Source organism: Benincasa hispida, chromosome 11 (genome assembly GCF_009727055.1).
Source record: "Benincasa hispida cultivar B227 chromosome 11, ASM972705v1, whole genome shotgun sequence".
Taxonomy (NCBI): Eukaryota; Viridiplantae; Streptophyta; class Magnoliopsida; order Cucurbitales; family Cucurbitaceae; genus Benincasa; species Benincasa hispida.
In genome coordinates, this window is record NC_052359.1 from 60,975,792 (window position 1) to 60,992,158 (window position 16,367).

Consider the following 16,367-nt stretch of genomic DNA (forward strand, 5'->3'; position numbering starts at 1 on the left):
TTCAAAATGTTACAATTTTACCATAGAAATTTGAGTTTTGTTTCAATTTGGTCCATAAGTATCAAGGTTTTACATTTTTAACTTAAAATTTTCAGTAAATACTCATTTTAAATCATTGGTGTCAATGTTTATTAATTAGTTTAAAACAATGATGAAGTAAATTTTTCTATTTAAAAAAATGTAGAAAAAAGTGAAACTTAATTAATTAAGTTGTTTAAAATTTATTAATATACATTAATACAAACAATAAAAAATGAATATTTAATGAAAATCAAGGTTAAAAGTGTAAATCTCTGATCTTAATAACTAAATTGAAATAAATTCAAATGTTAAGAGGAAAATTATAATATTTTAAAATTAAGATACTAAATTGAAACTTAACTCAAAAACCTAAGAACTAATCATCTAAACTTCTAGACTTCTCCAAATCAAATTAAAACTAGATCTAAAACTTTGATAAAAAAAAATATTTAACCATTCAATGTATGTATATATAATATCATAATGTCTCTTTTTTAAAAAAAATAAAATAAAATAAGGCGTCGCCTTTGCATAAAAGGTAGTAGAAGAGAAGCAGCAGTGGGAGTTCTCTTTCAAAACAAACAAAACCATTTTTTTAGAATACTTGTTAACAAACACCAACTACTTCCCCTTTCTTTCTACTTTACAATTACACCTCAAATCCCCGCCTTCAACCTCCTCTCCTCCGCCCTCTCCTCCGCCCCCATCTCCTCCTCCGGCCGCCGCACCACCCCTCTTTTTCCACTAATCTCCATCTCAACCACCATGTCTTCTTGAAATAAAAATTACCCTCTTTCTTCGGTAAGTAATTAATTAATTTCCCACTCCCAATTCTCCTAATTTTTACCTTCATTAGTTTCTCTACTTAATTTTATTTACTTATTTGTTCCTCTTCTGATCTCACCATTTTAACCAATCCCATCATTTTCTTGAGTTGCAATTTCTTTTTTTACATAAATACAGTCAAATTTTATTGCAATCCATAATTTTCTTTTAGAAAATTTTCCAATAGAAGGAATTTTCTCAGGAACTTTTCCCGAGAAAATCCCAGTTGGAATTCCGAGAAAAAAATATAACTTTTTGGGAACTGGGATTTGAGCATCTTCATAAGATCTGAAATGGGTTGCTGAAAATTCAATTAAAAAAATTTTAATTTTATTTAATTAAATTTCTTTGTGTACTATTTTATTGATATTTCATTTTCTCTGTTTTTGGTTGTTTGCCGGAGGCTGGCTGTCTCCATTTTTTCCTGCAATTGGATCTTTTATATTACCGTTGAAAACGTTAATTAAAACAATAATAATTAAAGTCTGTTTCAAACCCCAGTTGCAATTTTATTATTAATCAACCACTTAATTACTCTTTTTTTTTTTAATTACTTACTTTTAGATTTTTTTTTTTTAAAGGAAAAAAATATATTACCATTCATTACTAATTTATGAATTGGATATTTTTGCAATCATTGGCCTCCGCCGTTTTAGTCGGCGGTTTTTGGCCGGAAAAAAAGAAAAAGGATTTAGATTCGGTTGACGGCGACGGAGCAATGGGAATGAAACGAGGGAAGATCTTTAAGGTAAGAGATTGTTATTTAAGGATGGAGATTGAATAATTTTCCGACATGTCGTTTTTTGGGTTTTGCTTATGATGTTTTGTCGACTTGTTTCTCCGCCGTAGTCGTCGTGGCCCAGGGTTGTTGCGAGAAACTGGCTGAATTTTCCGGCCGACAAGCATGGTTTTCAGTCCGATTTCGTCACTCAAGGTAAATTTAAGAGAATTTTAACTTAGACTTGAGGTTAATTTTTTCATGTTAAAAGTAAATATAAGAGAATTTTAACTGATTTTAGGACATGTTTGAAACTTAGAAAAGGTTTAAATTATTTTTGTATGACTTTAATATTTAGTTTTATAATTTATTTTAGGGGATTTTTAAAAATAGAAAAATCAGATAAATTATTTATATAAAATAGTAAAATTTAATCTGGTTTTTTTTTTAAATTTTTAAATAGTTGTACATTTGCTACATCTGTAAAAAAATTTACTGCAATTTTAAAAGTTACAAACAATTAAAATTAAGCTTTGGACTAATTTTAAAATGATAAATTTAATAATTTCAAAATTATCTGTTAACAATTTAATAAAATTCACATTTTGCATTACCTTGATATGTAAAATCTAGTCAATGACAGCTTTTGAAGCTGTCTTTTGGGGAATTTTGGGGCCTCGTTCAACAATTTTTTAATCATATTTTCAAATTTAAGTTTGAAATTTGCGTTACTGATGGTTTCTTAAAAATATGCTCCACAAGAGTAATTTTTAGATTCAAAATACTATTTTAGTTTTTGTATTTTAAGATTTGTTTTATTTAGTCTATATATTTTTAAATGAATAAATTTAATTTTTGTATTTTTAAGATAATAAAAATAATTCCCAATTTAATAATAATAATAATAGCAATAATAATAACAACAATAAATTTCTGTTAACAAAAATACTTTAAGTGAGTTTTCAAGAAAAAAAAGCTTTAAGTGAATATCTTGATTAAAAAAAAAAAAAAAAAATTTATATGTTAGCCTTTTTCTTTTGGTAAAAGATAATCACAAATTAATAACAGAGACTTATTTTTAGTTTTGAAAAGTTTAGATTTGTGTCTGTTATGCCTTTATGATTGGGCTTTTAATTTCGTGCCTATAAGGTTTCTAATGTTTTCGAAATTTTAAAAAATTAATTGTTTAATAAATTTAAATTTAAATTTCATGCCTCAATTGAATTTAAAACAATAATATATAATTAAAAATTCAATGACTTGAAGCGAATGGGATGAAATAGATGCCATTTCTAAAGTTTAATGAATAAACTTGTGATTTCGTGTAGTTTTTACAAGTCATGTACGGATGAATTTCAAACGAACAAATACATTTACAAGTACAAAACACTTAAAATTGTAAAAATTAAAATAGAATAAATCTAGAAATGATAACGATTTAGTTATGTAGTTTTTGGAAATTAAGTTTAATTATTCTTTTAATTGAAATTTAGCTGAAAATTTAATTTGAAACCATAACAAAAAAAAAAAAAAAAAAAAAATTGAAGTAAGCAAGCACAAAATTCAAAAACGAAAATGTTATCGAATCGAATCACAACAGTGTAAATGGTTACACTAATAAAATTTCTAATGGGTTTTAGATTGATCGGTTCGATTTAAATAAATTTTTAGTTAGATTTGTCGTTTTGGTTTTTTGTTTAATAGAGAGGAGGAGCTGTTCCGATCAAGACCGCTGCGCCGTCGTGCCGGAAGAAGATATCGGAGGTAACTTTTTTTTTCTTTTAAATAATTTACTGTGCAGCGTCGCAGTAATAATAATTTTCTACAGATCTCAGGCACTTCCGAACCGTCAGATCAATTTACCTGATTTGATCAGTGGACAATAAAGAGAAAAGACTTTTAATTAATAACCCATCATGAAAAAAAATAGAGTTGAAAAACTCTGCCGTCTTTGGGATCTGTGCCACGTGGACGGTGGAGGATTCGGGTGCAAGACTTAGTGTGTAGTCCTGACTTTTGCAGAGTATAGGCTCTAGGGTTTTTGTTATTTTATATGTAAGTTCCACGTGTTTGTTTCTGATTGGGTCTCTTGAATATCTAGTCGAAAGGTGGACAATAGAGAAGACAAGTGGACTTAAAGCTAAGCCCCACAGTGAATCTCTTGACCTGAGGTAATTAATTTTTTCTTGGTTAAAAATCATTTTTGATGTTGAGCCTTTTTCGAGAGGAACAATTTTGTTTCTGAAATTTAGTTTGTAACGATTTAGTATCTGTATTTTCAATTTTACAGTGATTTCATGTATCAATTTAATTTTTATACTTTCAAAATTTTAACAATTTAGTTTCTCACGTAAAAAATTTATTAATATTAGATGTTAACTTTTAATATTTCATGATGTAAACTTTATATTTTACAAAATATTGAGTCTCTAATTAGTTTAATGATGTATTTATGCATGAAATCATTAAATTCTTAGTTTTTAATAGAAACTAAATTGTCACAAATTTCAAAGTATAGAGGCTAAATTGTTACATTATGAAGTTCATGTATTAAATTATTACAAAATTTAAAGGATAGATACTAAATTGTTATACACCAAGATTTAGGGACTAAAAGTGCTTTGTAACCAAATTTTTTGAAAAAGAAAATGAGTCTTTAATTTGCTTCTCTAATTTTTGAATTTCATACTTCATGTTTTTTTTAGCTTCTTAACTTTTTTTAGGGTTTAGTATTTGTTTTTAGTTTCTCTAATAATTTTTGTTTAATAAAATTAAAAATAGTAAGTGGACATTTTTTTTTAAAAAAAAAATTGTATCATCATATAGAAGGGTTTTTTTTTTCCTTCGAAAAAATATATAAGAATCAAACAATTCTATCTATTTACATATGATACATCTATAAATCGAAATAGATAGGATAATTTTAATTTCTGTATTTTTTTAAAAAGCGGAATTGTATGTGTTGATACTTTAAATTTCGATAAATATAATATGAAATCGTATGATATGATTGTAGTATTAGAAATTTTCTCGACGCACTAAGATTATTGTTTTTGGATTCAATTGGGGGAATTAGGATGTTGGTGGGAACATGGAATGTGGGAGGAAAGTCACCAAAGGATGGCTTGAACTTGAGGGATTGGCTCAACTCTCCAACTTCAATTGACATTTATGTTCTTGGGTATGCTCTCTCTTTCTCATTTTTTGAAAATTGTGTTTGTTTCTTTTCAATCTATCGATGATCTTTTTTTTAAAAAAAAAAACACTTAAACCTTTTGTCATTATAAAAAAAAAATTGAGGTGCAAATTCTAATTTGGTAATATTATTTGAGGACTTTGGTGCATGAATTGACTTCTTAAGTCTAATTCTTGACTGAAGGCAAAGGTTTACCAAGCTCAGGCTTGACTTGTTAAACTTGCATCCTTCCTATTCAAACTTCTTGCAACATGATTTATTAAAGTTTCATTCATTAACAATTTTTTATTTTTTATTTTTTATTTTTTTTTTGTTACTGGTTATTGTTATCACCTTTTAATATGAGGATTTGAATTTTTAGTCAAAATTCAAAACACAAAGCAAATTTTTAGAAACTACTGATTTTAGTTTTTAAAACTTAACTTTGTTTTTGAAAGTATCGGAAAAAAGTGAATAACAAATTGAATAAATCTATGAGTTGAAGTAGTGTTTACAAATTTAATTTTAATAAACGAAAAAATAAACTATTATGAAACGAGACTAGCCTACGTTTGGTTAGCTATATCAAAAAGTCATTTGAAAAAAAAAATCTTAATAGTTTTTTGCGTTTGGTAAAACATATTTAATTAAATAAGTTAAAATCACTTTAAAAAACGTTAATTTTACGTCTACTTTAAAAGCAATATCCTACTAATTTCTAGATTTTCCTAAAATCAAGTATTATTTTTAATTAATATTTAGTTTTCAATTTTATATTTTAAAAAGAAGATTTATTTTATATATTTATCTATTTCTCACATAATCAAATATGTTTTCTATTTTTTATAAGTTAAATGTATCAATTTTTTATAAAAAAATATACCATATTGATTTTTTTTTAAAATAAAGCTATTTTTCTTAATATTTAAAAATTGATCTATAACGAACAAATTTTATCATATTAAACAGTTATTTTAAATTTTAAATTAAAAAATATTATAAGTCTATTTTAGTTATTATATCTAAAATAAGATATTTTGTATTTATTTTTCATTATTGTATCTAAAATAAGATATTTTGTATTTATTTTTCATTATTGTATCTAAAATAAGATATTTTGTATTTATTTTTCAAACACTCTAACATACACATTTTCATGACTGATTTTTTTAAAAACATAGTTGCCAACAATTATTTTAAAAACTATGACAACCCAAAATGAAGCGTTAAACTTTTCTACTCTACCTCTAAATTTCGGCTTTGTAATTTACTCAAAACCGAGCCTCTACTCACACCCTTAACATTGAAAAAGTGGGTAATTTGTTTTTTTTAATAAAGTATAATGATTCCCTAGAATTGTGTACTTGAAGAGTCATTTCAATATATTGCCTATCACTAACTTACTGCCCACCAACCCTCTTTCCTCTCCTTATCTCTCTAGCTGCTCACGCGCCACCGTGAGCGGTTGTTGTTTAGTTAGTTGAACTTCCCATTTTGTTAGTGCCTTTCTCTTTCTAACTTTTGTTTTTGGTTGAAACTCAAAGTCTCAAAACAATGTAAAACTAGGGAAGTTTTTTGTTTAAAAGGGGAAAAGACTTTCTTGTCACTCTGTCTTTGAAAAGAAAATAAAATGACATTTTTTTTTTTGGGAAGATTTGTTAGATCTTTGAATTAATTCATATGTTAGGGGCATTTCAGAGCAAAAAAAAAAAAAAAAAGGAAAATGAGAGTCGGCTGAAAATGAAATGCTTTGAAAATAAGATTTGTAGGATGTAGACTATGTTTAATTATTGTGGAAATCCTAATAATGAATTTTAAAAATTAATAAATTGAATTTAAAATTTGACTTCTTCATGAGAGATTGCTATTGAAAGTCAACAATGTTTTGTAAGTTAATTCTGTAATATTTATTAATAGGTTCCAAGAAATCGTGCCCCTAAATGCAGGCAATGTGCTTGGGGCGGGAGATAGTGGCCCTGCTGCCCAGTGGCTATCCCTCATCCACCAAGCCCTCAACACCGACGACGTTGATTCTCCGACATCAAAAAACCAGCAGCAAGCGCCCCAGAAGCCGAGGCATAGTTTCTCCGACTTGCTCGCTTTAGAAGACGACAATGAAACCGGGGTGTTTTCGCCCGGTAACCCAATGCAGCGACGGTATTGTCTTGCAGCAAGCAAACAGATGGTGGGCATTTTCTTGTGTGTGTGGGTTCGAGCGAATCTTTATAAACACGTCTCGAATTTGAAGGTCTCCAACGTCGGAAGAGGCGTTATGGGGTTTCTTGGTAACAAGGTAAGCTATAATTATGTATATATATAAAAAAACTCGGAGTAATCGAGTTCAAGTCGAACCCGAATGATGTTTTGTGGTGCATTGATAGGGATCTGTGTCCATTAGCATGACATTGAACCAAACAACATTTTGCTTTGTATGCACCCATTTGACCTCTGGGGAGAAGGAAGGTGATGAAGTAAAAAGAAACTCAGATGTGAGTGAAATTTTGAAGAAAACTAGGTTTTCACATTCTTGTAGAGCTACAACTAGAGCACAGCCACCTCCTCCTGAGACCATATTGGATCATGAGTAAATTCCCTTCCCTTTCTTCTTTTCCTATTAACTCGATCAAATCAAACCGCTCGTATGATTCTAACAACAATGTATATGCAGCAAGGTCATCTGGCTTGGGGATCTGAACTATCGGCTTTTGACTGGCTGTGGGGAAACACACGAGCTTCTTAGAAAAAACGATTGGCAGGCACTTCTAGAGAAAGATCAGGTGAGTTTGATTCCGGATGGAAACTTTGAATCAACTAGATTCTGAACTTTAAAATTTGATTTCTTTTTATTTGATGTTTGGCAGCTAAGGTTAGAGCAACGAGCTGGTCGAGTGTTTAAAGGGTGGGAAGAAGGAAGAATACAGTTTGCTCCAACTTACAAATATATCACCAATTCTGACCATTATGTTGCATTGACCTCCAACTCCAAGCCATCCAAAGAGAAACGCCGCACTCCAGCTTGGTATGTTTTGTCAATTCTTGCAAAATCTCACCTGCAAAAGATGAAGCTTATTAACCTGCAAAGAAGGGTAAATATTTCTGATTGGTTTCTTTTTATCGAACACTTGATAGGTGCGATCGGATATTATGGAGAGGGGTAGGAATGAAGCAGATGTGGTATGTTAGAGGGGAGTCTAGATTCTCAGATCACAGACCTGTTTATTCACTGTTTTCAGTCCAAGTTGACTTGGCAAACAAAAATCTGGCAACTGCCAACTCTAACATTGCTGCTGCAACAAAACCGTCAATCGACACTGCCTTGTCATCTTTATGTACAGCCAAAATCCAAGCTGAAGAACTCTTGCTCAGGGCGGAAACGACTGACACCTCCCTTCAGTAACCGTAACTAGTCTTGGAAAGTAACCAATGTATATTTGATTTCCAAGTTTCCAACAGCTGAAAACTGAAAGCTGCAAGCTTAAGGCTATAGCCAATCTGGCCGCCATCGACCAATCAACAGTAGGCGTGGTGACTGATAGATCTCAAGTGCTTGAGCTATGAAGCACATAAATCGTGCTTGTGGGTCAACCATACATTTCAGTCTGGTGATTCTTTTATTTTGTTTAAGGAAAAGGAATCAAATCAAGCAAGATGTGGGCGTCAAGCTCAAAATTTTGATATAGTTTTTTGAGAAATTTGTAGATATATAATTGGGAATGTTAATGATAAAAAGTTGGGTGGGCAGCAGAAGTATATAAGAAAGCTAGAAAAAATGGGAAATGGGAAGAATGATGACTGCATCCCTGGATTTATCTATTCTAACATGTTTATATTTAACGGCAAGTTTCATACAAGTATATGTTCATATTCTAACTAACTGAAAGTTCATCGTCTTTTATGGTTTTCATTCCAACCACAGAAAAAGAACTGATTTAGAAAATGGGTACAGAGATGGAGTAGACTCAGCCTGCAACTTCCATTACTAATTAAAGAGATTCAGTTTATGAAACACTTGTAAACTCAACTACGAAATGGACTTACATTAAAATATGAAACTTCTTTTGCAGTTTGAAATAAAATACGGGGCAGATGAACCATATAATTAATTTCCAGATAAAGGATTTACTATGAACTCCCAAATTGAGTTCTATTATAGTACTAGTGAAAAAAAATGACAGAAAATGAAGCACGAGTAACCTAATTGTATTGCCTTGCAAATAAACCACCTTTAGTGTAGCTGTCTTAAGATCCACAACAAGCTGACTTCTGAGCAGTTTGAGAAGCCCCTGCTCCGTTATCCGCTTGGTTTATCTTGATTGTTTGAGGCTGCATTTTCCCAACAGGGGGGAGAGAAAGGCTCAGTACATGGACAACCAAAACAGATTCATGCACAAAGCATCGCATAATAAATCAACAGAAGAAATTGTGGGCCATAAAACCTAAAAAGGTTCATACCTCAGCCTTGGAGTCGCTGTCAGCAAGCCTTTGCTTGATATCCTTAGCTATGGAGAAGAAAACTTCTTCCACATTCAAATTTGTCTTTGCACTCTGAAATATAAAACATCTTGAGTTCAAAATATATACACACACAATACAACATCTTCAAGACATGTGATCTAAAGTCTAAACTACTATTCAGGAGGAAACAAATTCAAGAACAGTCAACTATTTTACTCACAGTCTCAAAAAACTTGATGCCGTACTCATCTGCGAGAGCTTGACCTTTTGATGTAGGAATAGCCTGAATGAAAGTTCCATTTTCAATTACCAATTCACTGAGACTTGAACATTCATAGATTTCTGAGGGAAGTAGATGTGCAAGCACACAAGTTGAAGTAACAAAACCGTGAAAAAGTGCATACCCTTTTGCTTTCATCCATATCAGCCTTGTTACCCACCAGTATCTTGTTGACATTGTCAGAAGCATGTTGTTCAATGTTGCGAATCCAATTCCTAATGTCTGAATTAATTAAAAGAAAGAAAGTAAGGAAAGAGGAAAATAATCATACCTCGACAGGAACGAAGATCTTGAAAATAAAAATAAAAAGATAATGCCATGAAGGAGAGCGAGAGAGAGAGAGAGAGATGTTCCTCAACGCAATAAATGATTACAAATGCTACTCTAATACAAGTATCTTCGACGGAGAAATATCTGAACCAACTCTAGGCTTCCTACTATGAACTTAGAAGAGCAACAAGCATCTTCAGATTTTTAACCTTTGGTTTAAGATAGAGAAGAATTACTGTTAAATGATGATTCATCCGTGACGTCATACACTAGCAAAATACCCATGGCTCCACGATAGTAAGCTGCAGAAATAAAGAATTGCTTGGAACTTAGTAAACCTCCCAAAAAAAGCAGAAACATTTACATATGAAAACTACACAAATGAGATCAGATCCTTATAAAAAATCGAGTGTCTGAAACTTAGTCAGCATGTAGATCTACATAAGAAGTATCACATCGATAATAATACAATTAAGAAAGGAAAAAAGAATATGTCCCCATTCATCAGGTACTGAAAACAAGGATGGAGATCAAGGATTGCAAACACTTATATGAGAGCAATCGTGCAGAAATTTTAAGATTTGCATGAAAAAGAACATAGGATGAAAGTAGAAAGAAACGAAAAGGACCTCTAGAACCATTCTACAGTTGCATATTCCAATAATGCTAATAAGAGTAGACGATAAAAATGTATACAGACCAGTTGTAATTGTTCTAAACCGCTCCTGACCAGCAGTATCCCAAATTTGCAATTTAATTCGTTTTCCATCAAGCTCAATGGTTCTAATCTTGAAATCAATGCTGTTCGAGTACAACCAAAGCGAGATCAGGAAGGCCAGGCAAATAAAGTAAAGGAGAAATAAAATTAATTTCGATATCACAATGTAGAATGCACGTACCCTATGGTTGTGATGAAACTAGTGGTGAAGGAGCCGTCCGAGAACCGCAAAAGAAGGCAACTCTTTCCCACACCTGCCTTATCATGTCAGAAGAAGTAGCTTGTGATTTTGTAATTTAGGAGCCGAAGTAGAAACCCGAAATCCTACCGGTACAATACAACTCTCACGAAACAAAAGCTAAAACAACATTCTCTTGTCCTACAAATGAGTCAATGACGAATCCTTTCAGGCACTTCACCGCCAATCCATCAGCAGCTTATTATACATTCTAATCTTGAACTCCTCTCATCATATCACAATCACAAGAAAAAGCTCGTGAGCTTATAATTAAGGAGTCCAAGCAGAAAAACAAATTCCTATCGATATTACACGACTGCCACAAAACAAAAACTATAACAACATTCTCTAATCACACCAATGACAAATTATTCCGAAAAATTTCACCGCTGATTCATCAACAACTAATATGCACTCTAGATTCCAACAGAGAAATACTCAAATCGTCTATATTAATGAAACGATATCGAACATTCGCATACAAAAGTAAATTTCCGATTAACAACCAGTTATTTCACAATTAGTGATTCTAAATCTAACGAAACCACGAGATCGCAACTCGAACAACGCAAGAGAGCAAAATTAACGCACCGCTGTCGCCGATCAGCAGAAGCTTGATGAGATAATCGTAATCGGCTCGAGCTCGTGCAGGTGGAGCAGCCATTGAGAAGAACGAAAAGGACAGCTACAAGATCTGGAGAGAATGGCAATGAGAGATTCGACGAGGGGGATGGCGTCGCTTGGTACGGCGGTACCGAACGGCCGTTGAAATCGTTTTCCGGGAGCGGAAACTTTTTCTTTTTTCTTTTTTATTTATTATTATTTTTTAATTGCTCCAGGTTTCAGTCTTAAGGCTACGGGGGGAGAACTCCGTGACCGGTGGATTTTCATACGATTCCATATCTGCGTTGATCTGATGGACGAGAACGAATCTATGAATCCGCGCCTTCATTTCTAGGGGCACTTCTTCTGAGCAGTTGTTCAGGAGTGTACGACGTCGTTTCGGTTGTGGCTAAAAATAGGAAAAAGGATCTCACACCTTATTAAATAATTTCATAGTTTATTATTTATTTATTTTATAGATCTCCCATAACTCTTAGGGGACGTTTGATATGCAATATAAACAGAGAGTTAATTGAGTTGAGTTGAGTTGTAATTATTATCTGGAGATTTACATTATTTGTTTTTGGTATGCAAAGTTAAGTTGAGTTGAGGTATTTGGTATTGTTTTTATAAATGAAATTGATTTTGTCTTTTTTTTTTTTTTTTTTTTTTTTTTGCTATTATTGATTTTAATTTTCAACTATATACATATTTTATAGCTTTTCTAAGATAAATTTTTCTAAAAAAAAAAACTTCCAACTCTTTTCCATTCAAAAACATAATAAATTCTCTACAAAGCATTCATATACAGAACACAAAATTTTAAATTCATTTTTTTAAACACTCAAATAGAAGTTATTATTCCATTCAAAAACTCAACTTAATCATTAATTACCGTAAAAATTAAAAGGAACTGAAAGGATTAGTGTCATCAAATGAAACTGTTGACATTGTTTTAGATATAAGGGATGAAACTTAAATGTTTAAAAAAAAATCTTATAATTTAAATCATAAAACCAACCAATAGTCTTTTTTTTTTTTTTTACCAATTCGTGGAATATGGATTTACCTTTTTCTAAAACCGGATAAATGATTTAAAAAATATTGATGTCTATTTTTTCTACTATTATGTTGAATCAGTGTACTACTATTATGTTGAATCAGTGTACAGACTACCTTTATTCTTTATTATTTTTTAAAAAAAAATAAAAAAATAAAAACTAAACTAAACTTAAGCCATAATCTTAAATTCCACTATTTCATTAGAATTATATAATATTTGAAAACACCAAAGGATAGATGATTGAACTTTTGTTTAGTGAAACAATAATAGGACGTCATATGTAATATTATTGAAATAGAATAAGAATAATTAGATCTAAAAGAACAGCCATAGAAAGAAAATCAAAAAAGAGAAAGGAGGAGTTGAGAAAGAAAAGGGAAAATAAAGCCCATACGAGTCAGACAGAGAAAAGAGAGAGAAAATGAGAAAGACGAACCAGACGGTGAAATAAGAGAAAATATGAGAGATGGGGAGTAAATGTGAAAAGAACCTGAGAGAGAGAAACAAAAAAGTAATTGATGGAGTTGGGAGAGTAACAAAAACGCGTGGAAATGGGTGAGAGTGAGAATGATAAAATGGTGGGTAATTAAACCCACCGTTTTATTTCTATCAGTAGTCGTCGAAGTTGGGCACACGAAGATTGTAGTGTTGGGATTAGTGTCCTAATTCTCCCATAGTCTCGTAGTTTGTAAACAGTTTGTACACATTGTTATTAATAAAATAAATATTATTTTATTTGCATTTACTCATATCCAATAAACTAAGATTTGTGGTTATTTTATGTAAACTTAAGCATGTATATGAGACATACAAGTGGGGCATGCCTTAAGTGATAACCTAAATGGTATGTAGTATAAGGATAAAAGAGGGATGTCTTATCCTGGTGGCACTATGGATACGACCCGCTTTGTAGATATTTACAAGTGTTGTAAAGTGCTACAAATGGTTTGATCCTGACCATTCATGTGAAGACATGTGAGCGAGGATATCCTATGCAAAGAATTTGTATAAGACCAGACCACGAGATGATTAGTCTCTTTACATAACGTCGTTGATAATTGAGACTTACGTTTCACTAAAACAACCATAGGTGACACGATCTTAATCCTGAGTATTTGGGAACTCCTGCCTATGAGGGTGGTTATTTGATTAGTATGGGTGAAAGTGGCTAGATTGCCAACTCAACAAGCCTACCTTTTTTGGGATTCGTCTGATTGGGGAGCTGGGAACTCAGTTACACAAGACGGAATGCACTCCTTCCTCGAAGCAGGGGTAAGTAGATAAATTGCTCCCTTAAGGGCTGATTTCGGGTCTTTAACATAATGGCCACACCATTTCTTTGGAATAGAGGACTCAATCATAGTAGGACTATGACTTATTGTTCATTAGAGAAATCAGTGGTGCTTAAGGAGTTAAATGTAACTACAAAGGCAAAACGGTAAATTGGCCTAGCTGTACTTACGAGCAATTTGTGAAGGGTTATCACACTGTTGATTGGTTAATATGGATACAAAAATATATGTATAGTACGAAGAGTGCAGCTGTCGGTCTTTAGTGGAGTGCTTGGCAGTTAAGAGATGGTGGATCTCGTGACTAAAGAGTTTAGTCAGCTATTAATGTACCGTTGGCGTTTCAAGCTTCAAATCCATAACGTCCCCTTGGTAGCTCACTGGGTTCAAGTTGAGAATCAGATTTTGGGTTGAATTGAAGTGTTCAAATTATATGTGATATAATCGTGGTGATGTATTAAATACATTAATTGGAGAAATAAATATAAAGATGATTTATATTAAGTACCACAAAATAGGAAAAAAAAAAAAAACTATGGTTTATATGTTTTATATGATGAAATATTAAAATTATAGATTATAAATATAATATGATAAGTTGGTTATCATATTTATTTATAATATATTGATTATATGATAATTAATTTATTTTTATCTAATAACAGATTGAGTGAGAGGTTATCGAAAGTCTTATGGTGACCGTGAGATAAAAAGAATTCCCCCCCCCTTAAAATTATGGTTGAATTCATTCGGAAAATTCTCATGGAAAAAGCTATCAAGTAAAAAAGTTTTACTAAGCGATAGCGTTGACAGAGTCTAAACAATCGAGCTGGGTTGACTATGCGATAGTTACTCATTGATCGTAGCTACACGATCGAGTAGCAAAGTCTATGCGATAGGCTTCATTTACTAAACGATCGAGTATATCATTTATGTGATAGACAAATTTTCATCTCCCACTTACTCGATCATATATCTCATCTCTTCCTCAATCCAAGAACATACAGAGCCCACAACTCCTATATTATCACATCGAGAATACCAAAGTAACACTTGTGGTAGTGTCCTTACTTTGTTCGTGAATTTAGTTTGACTCAATTGGGTTCGAGGAGCATCAAGTTGTTCGTGTTGTTGGTCGCAGTTTGTTCATTGTATTCATGTGTTGATTTTGGACGCATTGGACTTCGTTCGAGAGATTCTTGAAGAATGATTTTTCAAAGGTACACATACTCTATCATTTGAATCTATTATAGCATGTTGTAATTTTTATTGATGCATAACTTATTAGTTTCTGGTTAGACTGTAATTATTTGTGTTCAATCTAAATGAAATTTGGAACGATCCACTTTCGTTGCTTATGGAAATCTCTGATTATGATTTCCTTCAATTGCTATCAAAGCTAGGTTGTTATGTTATTCCAAATACCATTTTTGTATTGAACTTCTTTTACAGTCTTGGTGGGTTTTAAGTTTGTTTTGCAATATGTTTAAGGCTTAATTGTGTTTGTGGATGTGTTGAAGGATGTTTACGGGATGATTGTCTCCGTTTAAAGTTTTTTTTTTTTTTTTTTTTTTTTTTTTTTTTTTTTTTAAGATTACAAAGTGTTAATTTGCAAGGGCCTTTGCGTTTTTGGGCATAATTAACAAACAATCGAGTATGTATTCAAAGTGTTTGATGTTTTTTGAGTCGTTCGTGATGAAGTTTCGAAGCATGGAGATGAAGTTCTCATTGAGGAAGAAGACCAAAGGTTGGTCATATCGTGTAGCCCAAGCTAAAGAATCGTTGAAAATTGGCTAAACGATGGGATAAAGAGTTTTCTCTATCGCATACCGTTGGTTGTTCAATCGCGTGGACACTTGAGGTAGATGATCGCATAGAGTATTTGATGCTCATCGTTTAATAAAAGGCGTGCGCACTAAACGACCGTGTAGTTCAGCATGCTTCATCACATAGTCACTGACTACACAATCACACGGTATACGACACCTTACGCTTGCTCAGTGATCATTTAGACGATTGTACTTCACTGCGTCGTTGTCGTCTACTTGATCATGTGAGGCTTGTATTGCACGATCGTGTGAACTTATGCTTTATCGCATAGTCAAAAGTACACGATCGTTGTTAAACGATCGTTTATGCTCATACAACGTTGCTAAACGATTGAGTAAATAGTTTATCTGTCGTGTAGATGATCACAAGGATTTGTTACACGATCAAGAAGACAATGAGCTTCACCCAGAGGTTCAAGACCCGGTTCACCTGTTTGAACCGGTGATTCATTGCTCTTTGTAATATTTACCTTTGTTTTTTTTTAGGATTTGAGGCTAGTTATCCCGGTTCATCAACTTTTATTTAATGTACATGAGATGTATGTTGGTTTATATGTCATAGTGTATGACATATAGATTTAAAACCCACATTAGATTATGCATTTTATTCATACATCATATATTATAAGTGTTATAATATAGTTATTGGCATGATAAAATTACAAGAAATCATGCTCATGCATCATGAAATATAAGAGTTATATTTATGCATGTATTAAACATTTTCATGCATCATCTTTATATTATAAGAGTTATAGTATAAGGGTGTATGAGAGCATATATGCTTGGTTCATTGTTTTGTTATATTAATGTTATATAAAAGAAGCAATGAATGAGCAATGTATGGAACATGACACTTAGGCTTGTTTATAAGAGTTATGAA

The 16,367-nt window shown here is 32.0% G+C and overlaps 2 protein-coding genes across 2 annotated transcripts; one reads left to right on the forward strand and one right to left on the reverse strand.

Annotated features, from left to right (window-relative positions):
* The first annotated feature begins 561 nt into the window (after positions 1-561).
* LOC120091166 (type I inositol polyphosphate 5-phosphatase 8) lies at positions 562-8,590 on the forward strand. The gene is made up of 11 exons (XM_039049057.1): positions 562-822; positions 1,503-1,594; positions 1,696-1,780; positions 3,269-3,328; positions 3,666-3,735; positions 4,641-4,745; positions 6,657-7,032; positions 7,121-7,323; positions 7,408-7,516; positions 7,601-7,758; positions 7,869-8,590. Exons 2-11 carry the CDS (start codon positions 1,565-1,567, stop codon positions 8,134-8,136), a joined length of 1,464 nt encoding a protein of 487 aa, XP_038904985.1. The 5' UTR covers positions 562-822; positions 1,503-1,564; the 3' UTR covers positions 8,137-8,590.
* Positions 8,591-8,751: 161 nt separating this feature from the next.
* On the reverse strand, positions 8,752-11,604 carry LOC120091167 (ras-related protein RABE1a-like). Its single transcript, XM_039049058.1, has 8 exons — positions 11,292-11,604; positions 10,644-10,716; positions 10,445-10,545; positions 9,981-10,046; positions 9,599-9,696; positions 9,415-9,477; positions 9,192-9,284; positions 8,752-9,062 (listed from the first exon to the last, which is right to left on the reverse strand). The coding sequence occupies exons 1-8, from the start codon at positions 11,362-11,364 to the stop codon at positions 8,979-8,981; spliced, it is 651 nt and encodes a 216-aa protein (XP_038904986.1). The 5' UTR covers positions 11,365-11,604; the 3' UTR covers positions 8,752-8,978.
* Positions 11,605-16,367: the final 4,763 nt, after the last annotated feature.

What these genes read in the sequence shown, in the direction of transcription:
- LOC120091166 (XM_039049057.1), top strand. Translation starts at nt 1,565, where the DNA reads ATGGGAATGAAACGAGGGAAGATCTTTAAG. An exon ending in AACGAGGGAAGATCTTTAAG is followed by an intron (nt 1,595 to 1,695) that starts GTAAGAGATTGT and finishes TCTCCGCCGTAG; the next exon opens with TCGTCGTGGCCCAGGGTTGT. An exon ending in TGGGGTTTCTTGGTAACAAG is followed by an intron (nt 7,033 to 7,120) that starts GTAAGCTATAAT and finishes GTGCATTGATAG; the next exon opens with GGATCTGTGTCCATTAGCAT.
- LOC120091167 (XM_039049058.1), bottom strand. Translation starts at nt 11,364, where the DNA reads ATGGCTGCTCCACCTGCACGAGCTCGAGCCGATTACGATTATCTCATC. An exon ending in GTTTAGAACAATTACAACTG is followed by an intron (nt 10,047 to 10,444) that starts GTCTGTATACAT and finishes TTATTTCTGCAG; the next exon opens with CTTACTATCGTGGAGCCATG. An exon ending in ATATGGATGAAAGCAAAAGG is followed by an intron (nt 9,478 to 9,598) that starts GTATGCACTTTT and finishes ACTTTCATTCAG; the next exon opens with GCTATTCCTACATCAAAAGG.